Source organism: Radiomyces spectabilis (genome assembly GCF_025331425.1).
Source record: "Radiomyces spectabilis strain NRRL 2753 chromosome Unknown BYT42scaffold_9, whole genome shotgun sequence".
NCBI classification, from domain to species: Eukaryota; Fungi; Mucoromycota; class Mucoromycetes; order Mucorales; family Radiomycetaceae; genus Radiomyces; species Radiomyces spectabilis.
The window spans coordinates 1,049,459-1,063,442 of NW_026251934.1; the positions used below are offsets into that span (position 1 = coordinate 1,049,459).

Genomic DNA, 13,984 nt, shown 5'->3' on the forward strand with positions numbered 1-13,984 from the left:
CGGCATCCACTGCAACGACTATTGTAGCTCCTTTTTGTAACACAATGCAAAAAAGGCGCATTTCTAGGTGTGTATGAGCAGGATTTACATTTCCATGTCACAGTCAATGATTCGTTTTTGTATTCCATTGTCGGAGATATCACCTGTGCCACCGCGTCGTTCTCCACATCAAGGCACGGTTTTATTTGCATTTAAAAGTCAGTCAGACCTTTTGTCAAGTGGTTCATGCACCAGCTCTGTTTGTTAACTCTCTTCTCATGTCATGGAGTTTGTTTACTAATCAAATGACTGACATTACATTGCCTGATGGTTTTTTTATTGGTTTCTTCTATTATTATGAGGAGTATGCACTCTCCATGTGTGTTTATATCACGGTAGTGAACCATGGCTGGTGTGACAGGATACCACGGATCGCGAGCCGCCCCATAGATCAATACATAGAGCAATAATATAAAATATTCTGGTGGTAAATAAATGAGTGGAATTGTCGTTTCATTTGCAGGTTGCGGTGTGTGCAGGGCGAAAAAGGAGGGGAGCGAGGATCTGTGAACGAAAAAAGGGACGGTGTGACTGGCAAATTGGGGCGCGTATTTTGCGTTTTGCAACGCGTCGTGAAAATTGCCTTTTCAAGGTAACCTCTTTAAACTATGGTCCGTTCCAAGAAGCAGTCGACACCTGAAGAGGAGAAATTGGTGTCCAAATTCCTCAAAGAAGGTAGGAGGGTGAACCAACGGACGACCCCATGGGCTCCAACATGCCACACCTTTGATCTCTTGCAATTGAATGAGCATGAGATGAAATTCTCCCATTCCCCCAATGGCTTGATGTCTCATTTAACACTTCCATGCAGATGCTGTCACCACATGCAAAATGAAAGCTAAAAACGGTCTCAAATGGCATGAAATCCCTGTGCCTGCCTGTGTACAGGTGCAACCTATCCTTGTAAGCAAAAAACTTTTAACAAACACTCACGATATTGGCGTTCTCAAGCTTTTTTTTTTTTTTTTGTAGGCCAAACTGCGCGAAGTCAAACAAGTTTTTGAAGACTATATTGAGTCTGAACACGAACCCTGGAAACTTTCAATGGCTGAAAGGTGCAGTTTCTTTCTTCTTTGTTGTAAATGGTTTTGATTCTATAGTTGACACTTGTTCCTTTTTATTCTTCTTTTTATACATATGATTTTAGTGAGGAAATTGAAAAGGTTCGCAAGGACAATGTATTTGGTGAAGAAGTGACCGAATCCGAAATGGATATCATTCAAAAACGCGTCGCGCTCCAGCAACGTCAGTTTGCTGAATTTGAGCGAAGAGAAAACGACCGCAAGTCGAAAAAGATCAAGGCCATTTATGATTATCTGACCAGCGAAGAAATTGATGAAATGCTCATCGATTGCGAGCACGATGAGGTATGTTTTTTTTGGGGGGTCGCATGGTTGCTGTAATATGCAATACACAAAATGTTGATTTACTCATGGCTTTATTGAAAAAGGATGAAGTCATTGTCCGCTTGACTCAAAATGGTTATCTCTTGGGAATCCGTAAAATCATTGCTACAAAGCATGCGCCTGAAGTAGAAACCAAACGTAAGTCATGGTTTTTTTGAGAGAAGGAAAAACTTGGAATCAGATAATAATGGATACGGTTACTTTTTGATTTTTTTAGACAACCTCATGAGCGAAGAACAACAAGAAGCCTATAAGCAGCTCTTGAAGAAGCGTTCTGAAACCCTCAAAAAGACGACCAATGACACGGCAAAGAAGTAAGTTTTTGGAACCCCCTCCCTCAAGGATTTCCAAGGCTCAGCTATTCGATGTGCACTTCTTTCTAGGCAATATCGAATGGGAGGTCGTTTGGCCTTGGACGATGCTCTGAAACAAGTGCAGGAAAATCAGGTGGATCTGGAGAAAGCGTTTGAAGGCTGGTCGCAAGCGCGAATTCGGGCGTATCAAATGATCGATCAGAACCCCAACAGTTACTACTACCGTTTCAATGCGCCAGGCGAGGTGCAACGGAAAGGACAATGGGCGGATGATGAAAGAGAAATATTTTTCAAGCGTCTGGAAGAAGTGGGCGCCAATGGCCAATGGGGCATTTTTGCCATGAAAGTGCCTGGCCGTGTTGGATATCAGGTAAAATTTAGCATCAATGGGAAAACCCCGATTTGAGGTTAACCCATGGGTTACTTTTTTTTTTTTAGTGCTCCAACTTTTACCGTTTGTTGGTAGAAACGGGTGAAATCAACGATCCAAATTACGTGTTGGATGAAAAGGGCAAAGCCCATTATCTGTTTGACAAGAAAACGGCGACTGGCGAAGTCGAAAAGACGTTCCGTACACACAGCAAGCATGGTGGTGGACGTGCGACGGCCAGTTCCTCTTCGGGCACCCGACGTCGAGCTTCTCCGTCTGGGGAAAAGAAGACTCCGAAAAAAAGAAAGAGAAACACTCGAGGATGGAACAGCGACGATGATGATGAAGAGGACGACTTTGAAGATTACAATGACGATTCCGGTACATTCACCATGAGCATGCGCACCACGCGACGAACACGTGCACGTATGGATGCGGAAGGAACGGTCAACGATGATACCAACAACCAAGAAGCCGATGAACTTGACAGTGATGAAGACCTGAACCTTGATAATCCATTGCCAGGATTTATTGATCCCATCACTTTGGATGAAGTAGTGAAGCCCGCCATTTCCAAATATGGCCATGTGATGGGGTAACTTTTCCTCTTTTATTTCAGGTGCCCTTTTTGAGATCGTCTTTTTAATCTTTGTGTGTGTGTGTGTGTGTGTTTGATGAATTCTGTAGTTATGACAGCTGGGTCCGTTGCTTGACCAACTGGGAGGGAAAGAAGAATATCTGCCCGCTTACGAAGAAACCGCTCACCAAGCGCGACCTTGGTAAGTGTAGTTATCTCTTACTTTGAGAGATTGGCCAAGACTTTTAATGTATCTGGGTTTGATACTCATCACCATGACGCTTTGCTTTTTTCGCCCTTAGTTATTTTGACGCATGAAAATATTGAGGAATACAGGTACGTTGAACATGAATGCATACGATTGAAAAATTCACAAGCTAAATAAGTTTTCTTTGCGGTTCTTTGATGTGCCATTAGATCCCAAATCCTCAACGTCTAAAAGGATGGTCACCTTTTTAGAAATGTATATAACCCATCGCCCATCGATTTGCATTGAATAAAAGCGTTCAAAAAAAGAATGATTCGAAAAAGGAAATCTTGTACCTTTTCGTCCCACATTTAGATTTCGAACCATCGATGTGCATGTTTGTGTTCCCTGATGGAAATCTTTGTCATTTGCGCCCTTTTTTTCTTCTTTGGTTTTCTCGCCCTCTCTCCCTTTCTTTCTCTTTTTGCCGTTCTTCCTTTTTTCCTTTCCTTTCTCTCTTTTTCTATTGTGTCTTACTTGCTTCTCGCTCCAAAGACATTTGCATTTGGAGAAGCAGTATCGTTTTTCGCTATTTGCCGGTTGTCTGTTTTGGGATTCCTAGTTATTTTGCTGCTCGAAACAGCTTTTTACTTTATCCCACTCGTATATCTCGTATATCAAAAGAGAGGCGGTTGCTATGAACATTTCGTCGTCATGTCCGTTGCTGATTCCAGAAATTGCTCACATTCTGTGCGAAAAAGTCGATGCGCGCGATCTGCTGAATGTTGCTTTAACGTGCAAGGTGTTTTGTCATGCGGCGTGTGGTCGTATGTGGCGTACTTTGTATCCTCGGTCGCATATGGCGTTGCGTAGGATTAAGAATACATTGGAAGGAAAGAACCGGAAACGATCACTTATTGCCTATCATGCACTGGTGAGTGCCTTTCGATGGGCACCAAAGGAAGACGTCTCACATACATTGGAACTCCAATTTTTTAATGCATTTCGATTTTCCAACCTACTGCAATTGGAATTTTCGTATGCCGCTGCCCAAGATGCGACGGTGGCTCAAATCATGGCTCAGAGTCGACGATTACGCTATGTGGATTTGTCCCATTGCTACTGCTTGTCCACGGAAGCCATTCAACCCTTGCTGCGCATGCCGCTCCATCATCTAGAGACCTTGATTCTGTATGGATGCGGTAAAATTGAACAGGAAACCCTAGCGAACCTGATTACGCAGCATCAAAAAAGCCTGATCTGCTTGAAGCTGACGGATATCGACGATCACGTACTGGGGGCCATCCAGGCTTGTAAAAAACTGCAAGAATTGGGTCTCGAGCATTGCTCCGACACGAGTCTCACCAGTCCTGCTCTTGGCCGATTTTGTCAGACAGTGCAGGGTCTGCATCGGCTGCGCATGCGTGATATCTCCAATCTGACTTCGGATCATTTGCGTTGGCTGGCGGAATCCAATCACAAGACACTTCAACACATTGATTTGTCGGAGTGCGTTCGCATTTCAAGCCAAGGGTTTTGTCAAATGGCCGTTCGCTGCGTCAACCTCCAACAGTTATTTTTGGCGTATCAGTCTGGTGTGACCAATGAAGCAATGAAGGTATATATAAAGAGAGAAAATAACAAGGACACACACCCACCCATGTATACTACGATGCCAGCTGACAAAGAAAATCGTTTGATAGTTTATCATCCAAAACTGTCATCGCTTAAAGGAATTGGACTTGTCGGGGTGTCGATTATTAACGGACGATGCATTTGAAATGCTTCTGGAAGAATCCGATCTTTACGTGACGCATCTCGAATCCGTCAATCTGAGCGGGTTGGAATCCGAAATATCATCGACCATGATCCAAGAACTTTTGCTGCGTATACCTACACTGCAAGAAATATGTCTTGGGGTGGCTTATGATTACAATGATGCCACCGCTATTTTGGATCGCGTCAATGGTCACCGCCCCTCATTTTATCTTGATGTGGAAAAATGCCACACAATTTGCCGAATGCATTATGCCCCGCTTGGCTTATAGACGATACCCAATGGAACTATTATCCCTTTTCAGGATCAGCTTCCTTCAACGATACCTGAACTAGTCATTCTATTACACGGTAACCTTCAGCCCACAGTTAGGTGCTGTCACAGTAAATGCAGAGTGAATCGATCACTGCTTTCCTCAAGCGATACCAGCGTGACTGCAGACTCCACCTTGTTCACTTCGCCTATCGGGACAACAGGGGCAAAAAAAAAAGAAAGGCACATGTTCCATTGTGGCAAGACATGAATCACCGCAAAAGACTGGAAATGCCCTGTTGCTCTTTTTGTTTGGTTCTTTCTGCTCGACTCGAGGAAACATTTCCAACAAGATGAATCATAGTGTACAGTGATATAAAAACCCAAAAGAAAAATACAGGTTTCTTTTTTTTTTGCATAATGGAGCATACCATTGATTCCAGGATGGTTTTTTTTTTTTTTTGGGTTAGTTTCTTTTCTTCCAATCTTATTGTTGACTGCACACGAGATGGGGAAAAAAAAAGTAATAGCAGTAAAGGAGATGAACTTTTTTTTTTACATCACAAGAGTCGGTGTAGGAGTTGTCGTGACATTAATCCGTCTTGCACAGTGCAATGGCACTGTAATTGCTTTGATCTGGATCACGCTCCATATACTGTTTCATAAACTTGACAGCGCCCTAAACCCGTTGTTCTTTAGTCACCTGGTGCCTTCCCCTTCCCACCCGATTGCAGTCGCTTGACTTACCTCCACAAGATCGGTGCATTTTCCGTGGTTAATAGGGAATAGTTTGCGTCCATCCAATTCATACAGATGCTGATCCACGTCAACAAAGCAGATGAAGTGAAGGTTGATATCCTCATCCAAACTAGGTGCCTATGTGCCACAAGACAGAGGAATGATCAGTTTTTCTCCTGCTGATGTTATTTTTTAATGTATCATTCAATAATAATACCTGGGTCTGACCATCATTTGCCGCCAATTGATGAACCTTTGCCAGCTCTTTGGAGTTTTCAAGCAATTCGGCACGTTCATCGGGAGACATACTTCTGGACTTTTCGATCAATTCGTGCAATAAGCCAGGGCCTAGCATTGCAACGTGTCAGTGGTCGTTTTTCTTCTTTATAGTTTCTCTCCTCCATCCAGGTCTCTGTTTGTTTCATATTTTTTTCTGGTCACGTTACCAATGATATCGTCATCGTTATTCGCGAGAGAATGCAACAAGGCAATCATGCCGCAAGCATTGGAAATGGTTTGTTTGAAGAAGACGACATTGGGACTGATGTTCTGTTCAAGCTTGGTCAATTTGGCCTCTTCCTGTTCCTTGAACTTTTCGTATTTTTCTGTTAAAGGGAAAAGGAAAATAAGAGCTGTCACAGGTCGAGGTATCATGGCAAGAGCATCGGCATCGAAACCTTTCGTAAAAAAAAAATGGGGCGTCAAAAACACGATCACGGTTTGATACTGTATTGCTGAATTCTTACCATAAACATCCGTGTAGTTCCATTTGGGACTCACGCCGAGTTTGTGCACAATCTAACATTTCCATTAGGATTAATGCCAACGAAACAGGCACCAGTGACTTGTAACAGTTGAGTCTTACATCGTTCCAAACCTGTGTGACAAAAAAAATAAAGGTCGTCAAAAAGAGTTGGGTCAATTCAAGCACGCGTCGGTTATGTCCTCTTGGCCACGTATAAACTTACGTCTGGATTAGCTTCTAAAGGTAACCACTTTTGTTCAGGCTTCTTTTCGGTGGTTTCTTCCATGATGGAGATGGGAATGGGCAAAGTGGAAAAAAAGGTGTTGAGCTGGTATTTCAAATTCTCAAATTTTCATGCCTGTCGTGACACAAGACACCGGGCTGAACCATGGTAGTCCCCCTAATGATGTCATTGGGCTTCAAATTTTTTCCGGGCCGATGAGCGCGGGCTTCCTACAATCAACCTGCAAAGCCCTTGGACTCTTAACATGCATACATATACCGTACATTCAGGTATTCGTTCTGGCATCTTTTATGTATAGCGAATTATCTGGTATTCATTTGTTACTGTTGATCATTTCCAATGGGGTCTCTTTATTTTTCTCCCAGCTGTGGATTTTATGATACACGAAAAAAAAAAGAAAGAGAAAACGAGATAAATGAAAATATAAAGTATATGATAGTATAAAGATGCACGGAGAATTAGCGTGGTATAAGAAGAGAGAGGATGTTTAGAAATAGCCTCCGCGTTGAGGTTCGGATGGATACTGTCTGTAAGGAGAAGCCAGAGGGTCTCTGGTGTTGGCAGAAGAAAGAGAAGGCGCCGGTTTATGGGAATGCATGTATTGATACTCGTCTTCCGAGAAGCGGTGTCGGCTGGACCGTAGTGATGTGGGTTCCTCATCGTATCGTCGTTGCGGCCGATCGTAAGGCGACGAACTGTAATTAGTGGGATAGGCAGGTCTGTCATATGCCGCCGACACTGGCGGTGATGCAGTTCGTGCCTGACGAAGTTGTTGTCGTTCTCGTTCTCGACTGGAGACCATGCGTGATGCATCCTCTTCCTGATCCCACAATCTTCGGCGATCTGAACGACGTTCCATACGGGCATTTTGTGATGATCGGTCAGGCACCATTACCGGTTGCGTTTCTCTAGGTGCAGCGGGAGCATAAACGGGTGTACGAGCATCGCGCATCCATTCGGGCAGTCGTTGACCTTTTTTCTCGTAATATTCACGCAGAATCCTCGATACATGCGTTTCTCCTTCCCAATCATCGTCATCCGACTCTATATGTTATTGTTTCCCTATCAGTATAATGATTGGTTGACAATACTGGTCTTGCCCTATTTTTTACCTGGTCCCCGCTCGTCTCTTGACGGTATTTTATCAGCCATGTTCTGCGTCGCTTGCATCAATTTGCCCCATAGTTTACCGCTCGATTTCGGCTTGTCCTCTGGCAACGAGTTGAAAACCAAAAAAGAGGGAGAAAAATGTCAGACGATAATGAATCATCATGTAGTGAGCTAATTAAGCCCCTGAAAGAAAAAAAAAGTACAAACAAGACCAAGAGAGAGAGAGAAAGGATCAATTGGGTCAAGTTGTTCCAACTTACGTGGACTGCTTAATTGCTTCCATTTTTCGTTTTGACGCACTTTTCCCCACAGTCGTTTTCCGGCAGGCTCGGTTTCCGGGAGGTATGCTGCGAACTTGTCGAAATAAACGGATGAATCCTCGTCATCTTGAGGTTGTTTGATGGAAGTGGTCGATCGGCTGCCGAATTGAGACCATTTGCTGCTGCTGCTACTGTCTGAATTCAGGACACCGGGACTGGAAGGACGGGTACTTGTAGCCGAGGCAGAGGTAGCCGAAGGAGATCTTGAATTGGGATCCATATCCCAGGACGGTACTGGTTTTCGCGCAACTTTTGGTGCCGGGTCGGTTCCATTCAGGTGGGAAGGCAACATGGGCATGGGCGGCCGGATGACTTGTTCACATTTGTGCCGGGCTGGATAAAGACCGACGTCTTGCCCACAATCTTTGCAAAGAACCACAATGGTAGATACACGATAATCCACTACTTGTGCACCCATTGCTTTTTGTTTGAGGAGGATCCACAAATATAAAAAATGACAAACAAAAAAAAAATACAGTAACAAAAGGAAATAGAAAAAATAAAATAAAAAGGCCTCAAACCACGAGATTGCCTACTTTGAGCAGGAATTGGGTCTCCGTTTCATTGTCAACGTTGATTTGCAGCAACCGTTTTGGCTTGCTGCATTGTCATTGGTTCAAGTCACACGCCACGGTCCTGTTCGCCGAAAAACCCGAACCACCAGCACAAAGTGGAAGAAAGAGCCCGTTCATTTGATTGGGAAACAGCATGAGTTGGCTCAAGTGGTTGGATCATCCTCTGTTCAATGTTGTTTTCTTCTTCATCATTCGTCAACTAATCAAAGACTGGGATCTAACCCAACCGGACCGTCTGGTTTCATTGCGCATGGTCTATCTCGGATCACAGTTGGCTATCGTTGGCCTCAGTTACTGGCTCATTGCCGTAGTCCGCAAAAAGAACGGTATGTTCTGACTAAAAAAAGAAACATGATATAATTGCAGCCGTCGTCTCACTGAAAAGTAAAAAAATACCCAGATCAGACGCCTTTGCGATATGTGCAACCAGGCTCTTCCGGCTGGGGACAGCCTGATACAGACGATACCTTGGTCACCACTACATTTATGGGTAAAGTGATGATAGAACGAAGAATGGAAAATGGGACTATATGGGACTAAAACATCACCATTTTGAATGATGCTTCAGAATATGACGTGGCAGAGATCAAGAAAAACATTAAGCAAACAATGACAGGAATTGCCATTGTCGCATTTTTACACTTGCAATTCAAGTATGTGCAACCACTTGTTTTACAGTCTATTCTCGGATTCAAGACATTTTTTTTGGCCAAAGAATCCCGGATCCATATATGGGGTGGTAAAACGACAAGCGGGGAATTGCGACGACCTTTCCGTCTGGAAGCCCCATTTGGCATGGTTTCTGAATCAAAACAGCCAAAGGTAGACAAGGGCTCCATCAAGAAGGCCGAACGAGCCAAGAAGAAGGCTTAATAGTCTAGCAAATGCAAACAAAAAGATAAACACGCCCTTCCCTTGTCATGACATCCTATAGACACACAGAAAACAAGGAGAGAGAAAGAAAGAGAAGAAAAAAGGTGACTGCCACATGGAAGCCGTTTTGGACTGTTCCCATTTACAGTTGTTTGCCGCTTTTCTTTTTTCGCTTGTTCAGGTTGCCTTCATCGGTCTTTTTGCGTTGTCGTTTTCCGCTCGTTTCATCTAAAGAGAATTCAAGAAAACACATGTTCAACAGTTGTTACTGTTAACTGGAATAGTATCGCTTTTACCTCGTTGACTGGCCAACTAGACAGATATAGACAAAACAAAGGTCACTAACTGCACGCAACAACCACGTACACCATTTTAACTTACAGCGCTATTGATGCCAGCATCAAGTCCTCGTGCTTTTATCGCATCTTCGGGACTTTCATTCGCTTGACGGTGCTGTGCTACTCTTACAGCGGAAGCATCGATGGCTCGATCCATCCAGTGTCGAAATGCTTGATTCTCTTGCGCTCGCAATAACCCGGGCTGATTGACTAAAACCCAACCATAGAAAAACCACATCCAATTGAGCGTTACCCCCACATTTTGACCTACTCGCTTTCAGTTCTTTTTACCTTTTGATTTATCGCTGAAGGCTGGTTTATCCGCATTTTGCGAACGCCATTGGTATCCTTTGGATGGCTGAAATTCCATCATTTTTTGTGTCTCCTTGAACGCGCTATTGACGTGGAATAAGCTGGTCAACTGCAAAGAAAGAGACTTGAGGTGAATATCGTCCATCGTCCTAGAATTAACGTAGATGACGCGTTACCAATCGATTTGCAATGACTGAATAAATCGTGGGTGACTGATACACGTTGGCACCCATAATATAATAAGTCGCGATGGGATTGACTAGACAGTAAAAAAGCACGATTGGATGTGAGCTAGCGAGTTCCAAGCAAAGTGTGATATTGGCCGTATTCGCTTCTTTCTTTTCTTTATTACCATCGTCCGGAGCCGGCCCTCGACGATATCGTTTTTGAATCACCCACACGGGTGGTTGCTCATGCGTGACGGCAAACTCAATCCCGGTCATTTTCCTGTAACGACAGTGACATTCGAGTCAGCGCCATGTCAGTCCAAACATTCTTGTTCATCAGTAAAAACGGACCTTAATGCTTCTTGTGTCGCTTCATATGGCTGTCGTAAATCATTGTACTGCGTTTGCATGGCAAGAATCTGATTATTACACTGACGATCCCAGAACGGTGACATGGCAAAGTAATCCAGCACCATTTGCTGGTTCTGGAAACCGCCAACACGCTTTATGATCCAGTGCAACGATTAGACAAACGGTGAACAACGCCGTGAAAAGAAAAATGGAGCGAGCGGTACCTCTAACCAATTGGTATCTCGCCATTCAACGCTTGTTAAATCTTCTGTCGCTGTTAATCGTTGCATAATGTTGGATTTCAAGAAGGGAAATGACGACAACGAGACTAGAAAAAGTGGAAAAAATTCGTGGAATTCTTGCAGTGATCGATGTTCAAAATTTGTCTTTGTGGGGCGCTGCCTGAATTTCAGCAGGCACCACCCTTTTTTTTATGATTTCATTAATTTCGGCATAGTCACTTTCCTGCAAAAGAACCAGCAAATAAAACAGTGGAAAAAGAAAGAATAAAAGGTCAAAAAGGATTGGTATTTGGCAGCAATATATCGAATTTGTATTTACAAAGAATGAAGAAGAAGAAAAAAGGGCATAGTATACAGCTTTCTAGTGTGACGGACCCTCGTCTACATCTTTCAAGGGAATCTCTTCGTAACGTCTTCCTCGGTTATTGGTCTTTTTCTGCGTAGCCCGCTGCGCGCTCTCCATCAGAACCTTTTTCGCCTTTCCTACCGCACTAATCAAGGGACCATGATCGTCGGCTTGTTCGTCATCTAAAGGATCTGCACCCGAGTGTTTTCGTTTAAATTTTCCTTGCGGCGGTTGACTGCGACTCCGATCTGACGATTCTTCTCCAGCGCTACCATCTATGCGTCCTTCTTCCATATCCGCATCAATGTTGGTAGCTTTCTGTTTCTGTTTCATCATGATGGGTTTCATCTCACGTCGCATACACGCCCACTCCCCGCCGAGCGTCATGATCACTGCGCTGAGAATTTGCAAAAGCCACCATGCCCCCGTGGTAGGAAACCGTTGTTTGTGAATCCATACAAGAACAATGTGAAAAATATGGAGTGTAACGACAAAATCGAGAATGAGTTTGGCTCGCTGAACAATGAACACCAAAAGGGGAATGGTCGCTGTCGCGCTAACCAGGCACACCAGTCCCAGGGTCCATCCAAGTACAGTATCCGTTCGAATCTCGTCATCGTCTAGAATGGAATCGAGGGATAGTTCGCCCCCAGAAAGCGCCAGAGCCACAAGAAGAAACCCACTTAATACAAGGTAGTATATCGATTGCAGAGACGCAATCTAGAGAACACAATAATAGCTCTTATATATGAATTGTTCACGTATAAACTTGAAATTCCTCATTGGCTTACCTGCGCAACATTTAAAATAGGATCCCAAGACGCTAACCGGAACGAGGAGGATCCCATGGCTAATTCCAAAATTCGAAAGGACCAACGATGCAGTGAGAGCTTCGCTTTCCCAATGCTGCAATTTCGTTGTCCGCCTTGTTCCACGTGACAGATTGGTCGACGAAAACGTCACAGCACATTGTAGCAGTCACGATTCGTACCTGTACGTCATTTCGGTATGCGCGTCCATCGCCTCTGCACAGTTCACTATCACTTGCTTACAACTTTTTCTCCAATGGACCGATTACAACGACTATTTGGATCTGCCACTGCTGGCCTTGGTGGCCAGGTAATTGTTCAGTTGATATGATGTTTGATCGTCATGGTCCTAAACTGAATTTCATCTTGACCGTTACTAGGGAATGCAGCCGGGCATGGATTCGCCCATCGTCGACAACGCCGAGATGGTCTACATTTCATCACTCGCCTTATTGAAGGTTAGTTTTACAGCCTAGACTCCATATTGTAGATCATCGTTTCATTAACTTGTACCTTGCTTCTTGATAGATGCTCAAGCATGGTTCGTTTACAGCCTGATTGTATTGATTCTACGTCGCCGCCCATACTTACCCGTTATTTTTTTTTTTTTTCATTTGGATAGGACGTGCGGGTGTGCCCATGGAAGTCATGGGTCTAATGTTGGGAGAGTTTGTGGATGATTACACAGTTCGTGTCATTGATGTATTTGCCATGCCTCAAAGTGGTACTGGTGTCTCTGTGGAAGCCGTGGATCCCGTATTTCAAACAAAGATGTTGGACATGCTGAAACAAACTGGAAGGTATAGATAAAAGCGCAGACGTGAAATGTGGCAGTAAAAGGGGAGAGTTCTGATGATACTTTGTCTGCTTGCATTAGACCGGAAATGGTGGTGGGTTGGTACCATTCCCATCCAGGTTTCGGATGCTGGTTGTCGAGCGTGGATATCAACACACAGCAGGTAATAACAAAAGGAGATAATAGCATGGCCAATTTTTCTTACCGGTTATTACCTTTATGAATGGATAGAGTTTCGAACAATTGAACCCACGAGCCGTTGCAGTTGTCGTCGATCCGATTCAGTCTGTCAAAGGCAAAGTTGTCATTGATGCTTTCCGTCTTATTAACCCTCAAAGCGTGATGCTTGGACAAGAACCTCGACAAACGACATCCAACATTGGCCACTTAAACAAACCTTCCATCCAGGTAGGCCTGGTATAACATGACTCAAAATCCGGTGATATGTATTCATCTTCACTGTGTTATTACAGGCATTGATTCACGGTCTTAATCGCCATTACTATTCCATCGGCATCAACTACCGCAAGAACGAACTCGAGGAAAAGATGCTTCTCAATTTACACAAGAAGAATTGGACCCATGGATTAACATTAGAAAACTTTTCCGAGCACACAGAAGTGAATGAAAAGAGCGTCAAAGTAAGTCAGCCAAAACTGAAGAGATGATGTACAAAGAATATTCATACTGACAAAATTCTTTTGACACAGCAAATGTTAACGTTGGCTGAAGCATATAACAAATCGGTTCAGGAAGAATTAACAATGACCCCTGAACAGTTAAAGACACGGCACGTAGGAAAGCAGGATCCCAAGCGTCACTTGGAAGAAAAGGTCGAAGCGGTCATGGGCAACAATATTGTCATGGCTTTGGGTACCATGATCGATAGCGTCAGTTTTTAAATAGTCAAAAAAAGAAAAATTCAATGAATAGGATACGATCCCCCGCAAACGCGTTGATTTTTTTTTTTTATTTTTTTGGAATTCCGCAGTTATGGCGACGAGTTTTGCTTTGCATTGTGATTCTGAAGTTTTTGGTTATTGCACTGACGACCGTAGTTTACAAGTTTTTTATTTTTATTTTTGTTGGCGATGCA

The 13,984-nt window shown here is 43.7% G+C and overlaps 8 protein-coding genes across 8 annotated transcripts; 4 read left to right on the plus strand and 4 right to left on the minus strand.

The window, feature by feature from the left end:
- Positions 1 to 631: 631 nt before the first annotated feature.
- Positions 632 to 3,237, plus strand: BYT42DRAFT_576604 (uncharacterized protein). The gene is made up of 11 exons (XM_051569081.1): positions 632 to 714; positions 851 to 942; positions 1,012 to 1,094; positions 1,187 to 1,406; positions 1,490 to 1,583; positions 1,663 to 1,759; positions 1,829 to 2,129; positions 2,198 to 2,724; positions 2,817 to 2,908; positions 3,009 to 3,042; positions 3,124 to 3,237. Exons 1-11 carry the CDS (start codon positions 648 to 650, stop codon positions 3,143 to 3,145), a joined length of 1,629 nt encoding a protein of 542 aa, XP_051421763.1. The 5' UTR covers positions 632 to 647; the 3' UTR covers positions 3,146 to 3,237.
- A 1,076-nt stretch (positions 3,238 to 4,313) lies between these two features.
- BYT42DRAFT_499638 (uncharacterized protein) lies at positions 4,314 to 4,941 on the plus strand (the record flags this gene model as incomplete). Its single annotated transcript, XM_051564655.1, has 2 exons — positions 4,314 to 4,511; positions 4,597 to 4,941. 2 exons carry the CDS (start codon positions 4,314 to 4,316, stop codon positions 4,939 to 4,941), a joined length of 543 nt encoding a protein of 180 aa, XP_051421764.1.
- A 423-nt stretch (positions 4,942 to 5,364) lies between these two features.
- Positions 5,365 to 6,734, minus strand: BYT42DRAFT_406984 (uncharacterized protein). The gene is made up of 7 exons (XM_051563423.1): positions 6,629 to 6,734; positions 6,526 to 6,537; positions 6,407 to 6,458; positions 6,107 to 6,265; positions 5,878 to 6,008; positions 5,670 to 5,798; positions 5,365 to 5,601 (listed from the first exon to the last, which is right to left on the minus strand). The coding sequence occupies exons 1-7, from the start codon at positions 6,689 to 6,691 to the stop codon at positions 5,515 to 5,517; spliced, it is 633 nt and encodes a 210-aa protein (XP_051421765.1). The 5' UTR covers positions 6,692 to 6,734; the 3' UTR covers positions 5,365 to 5,514.
- Positions 6,735 to 7,136: 402 nt separating this feature from the next.
- Positions 7,137 to 8,497, minus strand: BYT42DRAFT_499471 (uncharacterized protein; the record flags this gene model as incomplete). Its single annotated transcript, XM_051564641.1, has 4 exons — positions 7,137 to 7,693; positions 7,762 to 7,860; positions 8,020 to 8,198; positions 8,310 to 8,497. The coding sequence occupies 4 exons, from the start codon at positions 8,495 to 8,497 to the stop codon at positions 7,137 to 7,139; spliced, it is 1,023 nt and encodes a 340-aa protein (XP_051421766.1).
- Positions 8,498 to 8,787: 290 nt separating this feature from the next.
- BYT42DRAFT_499673 (inorganic phosphate transporter Pho88) lies at positions 8,788 to 9,527 on the plus strand (the record flags this gene model as incomplete). The annotated part of the gene is made up of 3 exons (XM_051564657.1): positions 8,788 to 8,980; positions 9,055 to 9,144; positions 9,223 to 9,527. 3 exons carry the CDS (start codon positions 8,788 to 8,790, stop codon positions 9,525 to 9,527), a joined length of 588 nt encoding a protein of 195 aa, XP_051421767.1.
- An 805-nt stretch (positions 9,528 to 10,332) lies between these two features.
- Positions 10,333 to 10,985, minus strand: BYT42DRAFT_594570 (mediator complex, subunit Med6; the record flags this gene model as incomplete). Its single annotated transcript, XM_051570779.1, has 4 exons — positions 10,333 to 10,436; positions 10,530 to 10,624; positions 10,696 to 10,847; positions 10,920 to 10,985. 4 exons carry the CDS (start codon positions 10,983 to 10,985, stop codon positions 10,333 to 10,335), a joined length of 417 nt encoding a protein of 138 aa, XP_051421768.1.
- A 135-nt stretch (positions 10,986 to 11,120) lies between these two features.
- Positions 11,121 to 12,202, minus strand: BYT42DRAFT_576617 (integral membrane protein S linking to the trans Golgi network-domain-containing protein). Its single transcript, XM_051569082.1, has 2 exons — positions 12,075 to 12,202; positions 11,121 to 12,003 (listed from the first exon to the last, which is right to left on the minus strand). The coding sequence occupies exons 1-2, from the start codon at positions 12,129 to 12,131 to the stop codon at positions 11,299 to 11,301; spliced, it is 762 nt and encodes a 253-aa protein (XP_051421769.1). The 5' UTR covers positions 12,132 to 12,202; the 3' UTR covers positions 11,121 to 11,298.
- A 32-nt stretch (positions 12,203 to 12,234) lies between these two features.
- On the plus strand, positions 12,235 to 13,889 carry BYT42DRAFT_576618 (26S proteasome non-ATPase regulatory subunit 14). Its single transcript, XM_051569083.1, has 8 exons — positions 12,235 to 12,402; positions 12,473 to 12,550; positions 12,621 to 12,633; positions 12,715 to 12,892; positions 12,970 to 13,051; positions 13,120 to 13,296; positions 13,362 to 13,529; positions 13,599 to 13,889. The coding sequence occupies exons 1-8, from the start codon at positions 12,292 to 12,294 to the stop codon at positions 13,788 to 13,790; spliced, it is 999 nt and encodes a 332-aa protein (XP_051421770.1). The 5' UTR covers positions 12,235 to 12,291; the 3' UTR covers positions 13,791 to 13,889.
- The last annotated feature ends 95 nt before the right edge of the window (positions 13,890 to 13,984 follow it).

What these genes read in the sequence shown, in the direction of transcription:
- BYT42DRAFT_576618 (XM_051569083.1), top strand. Translation starts at nt 12,292, where the DNA reads ATGCGCGTCCATCGCCTCTGCACAGTTCACTATCACTTGCTTACAACT. An exon ending in ATGCTGAAACAAACTGGAAG is followed by an intron (nt 12,893 to 12,969) that starts GTATAGATAAAA and finishes TGCTTGCATTAG; the next exon opens with ACCGGAAATGGTGGTGGGTT. An exon ending in TGAATGAAAAGAGCGTCAAA is followed by an intron (nt 13,530 to 13,598) that starts GTAAGTCAGCCA and finishes CTTTTGACACAG; the next exon opens with CAAATGTTAACGTTGGCTGA.
- BYT42DRAFT_576617 (XM_051569082.1), bottom strand. Translation starts at nt 12,131, where the DNA reads ATGGGATCCTCCTCGTTCCGGTTAGCGTCTTGGGATCCTATTTTAAAT. An exon ending in CTATTTTAAATGTTGCGCAG is followed by an intron (nt 12,004 to 12,074) that starts GTAAGCCAATGA and finishes TGTGTTCTCTAG; the next exon opens with ATTGCGTCTCTGCAATCGAT.
- BYT42DRAFT_576604 (XM_051569081.1), top strand. Translation starts at nt 648, where the DNA reads ATGGTCCGTTCCAAGAAGCAGTCGACACCTGAAGAGGAGAAATTGGTG. An exon ending in GTCCAAATTCCTCAAAGAAG is followed by an intron (nt 715 to 850) that starts GTAGGAGGGTGA and finishes ACTTCCATGCAG; the next exon opens with ATGCTGTCACCACATGCAAA. An exon ending in GCTCACCAAGCGCGACCTTG is followed by an intron (nt 2,909 to 3,008) that starts GTAAGTGTAGTT and finishes TTTCGCCCTTAG; the next exon opens with TTATTTTGACGCATGAAAAT.
- BYT42DRAFT_406984 (XM_051563423.1), bottom strand. Translation starts at nt 6,691, where the DNA reads ATGGAAGAAACCACCGAAAAGAAGCCTGAACAAAAGTGGTTACCTTTA. An exon ending in TAACGATGACGATATCATTG is followed by an intron (nt 6,009 to 6,106) that starts GTAACGTGACCA and finishes TTGCAATGCTAG; the next exon opens with GCCCTGGCTTATTGCACGAA. An exon ending in AATGCACCGATCTTGTGGAG is followed by an intron (nt 5,602 to 5,669) that starts GTAAGTCAAGCG and finishes CAACGGGTTTAG; the next exon opens with GGCGCTGTCAAGTTTATGAA.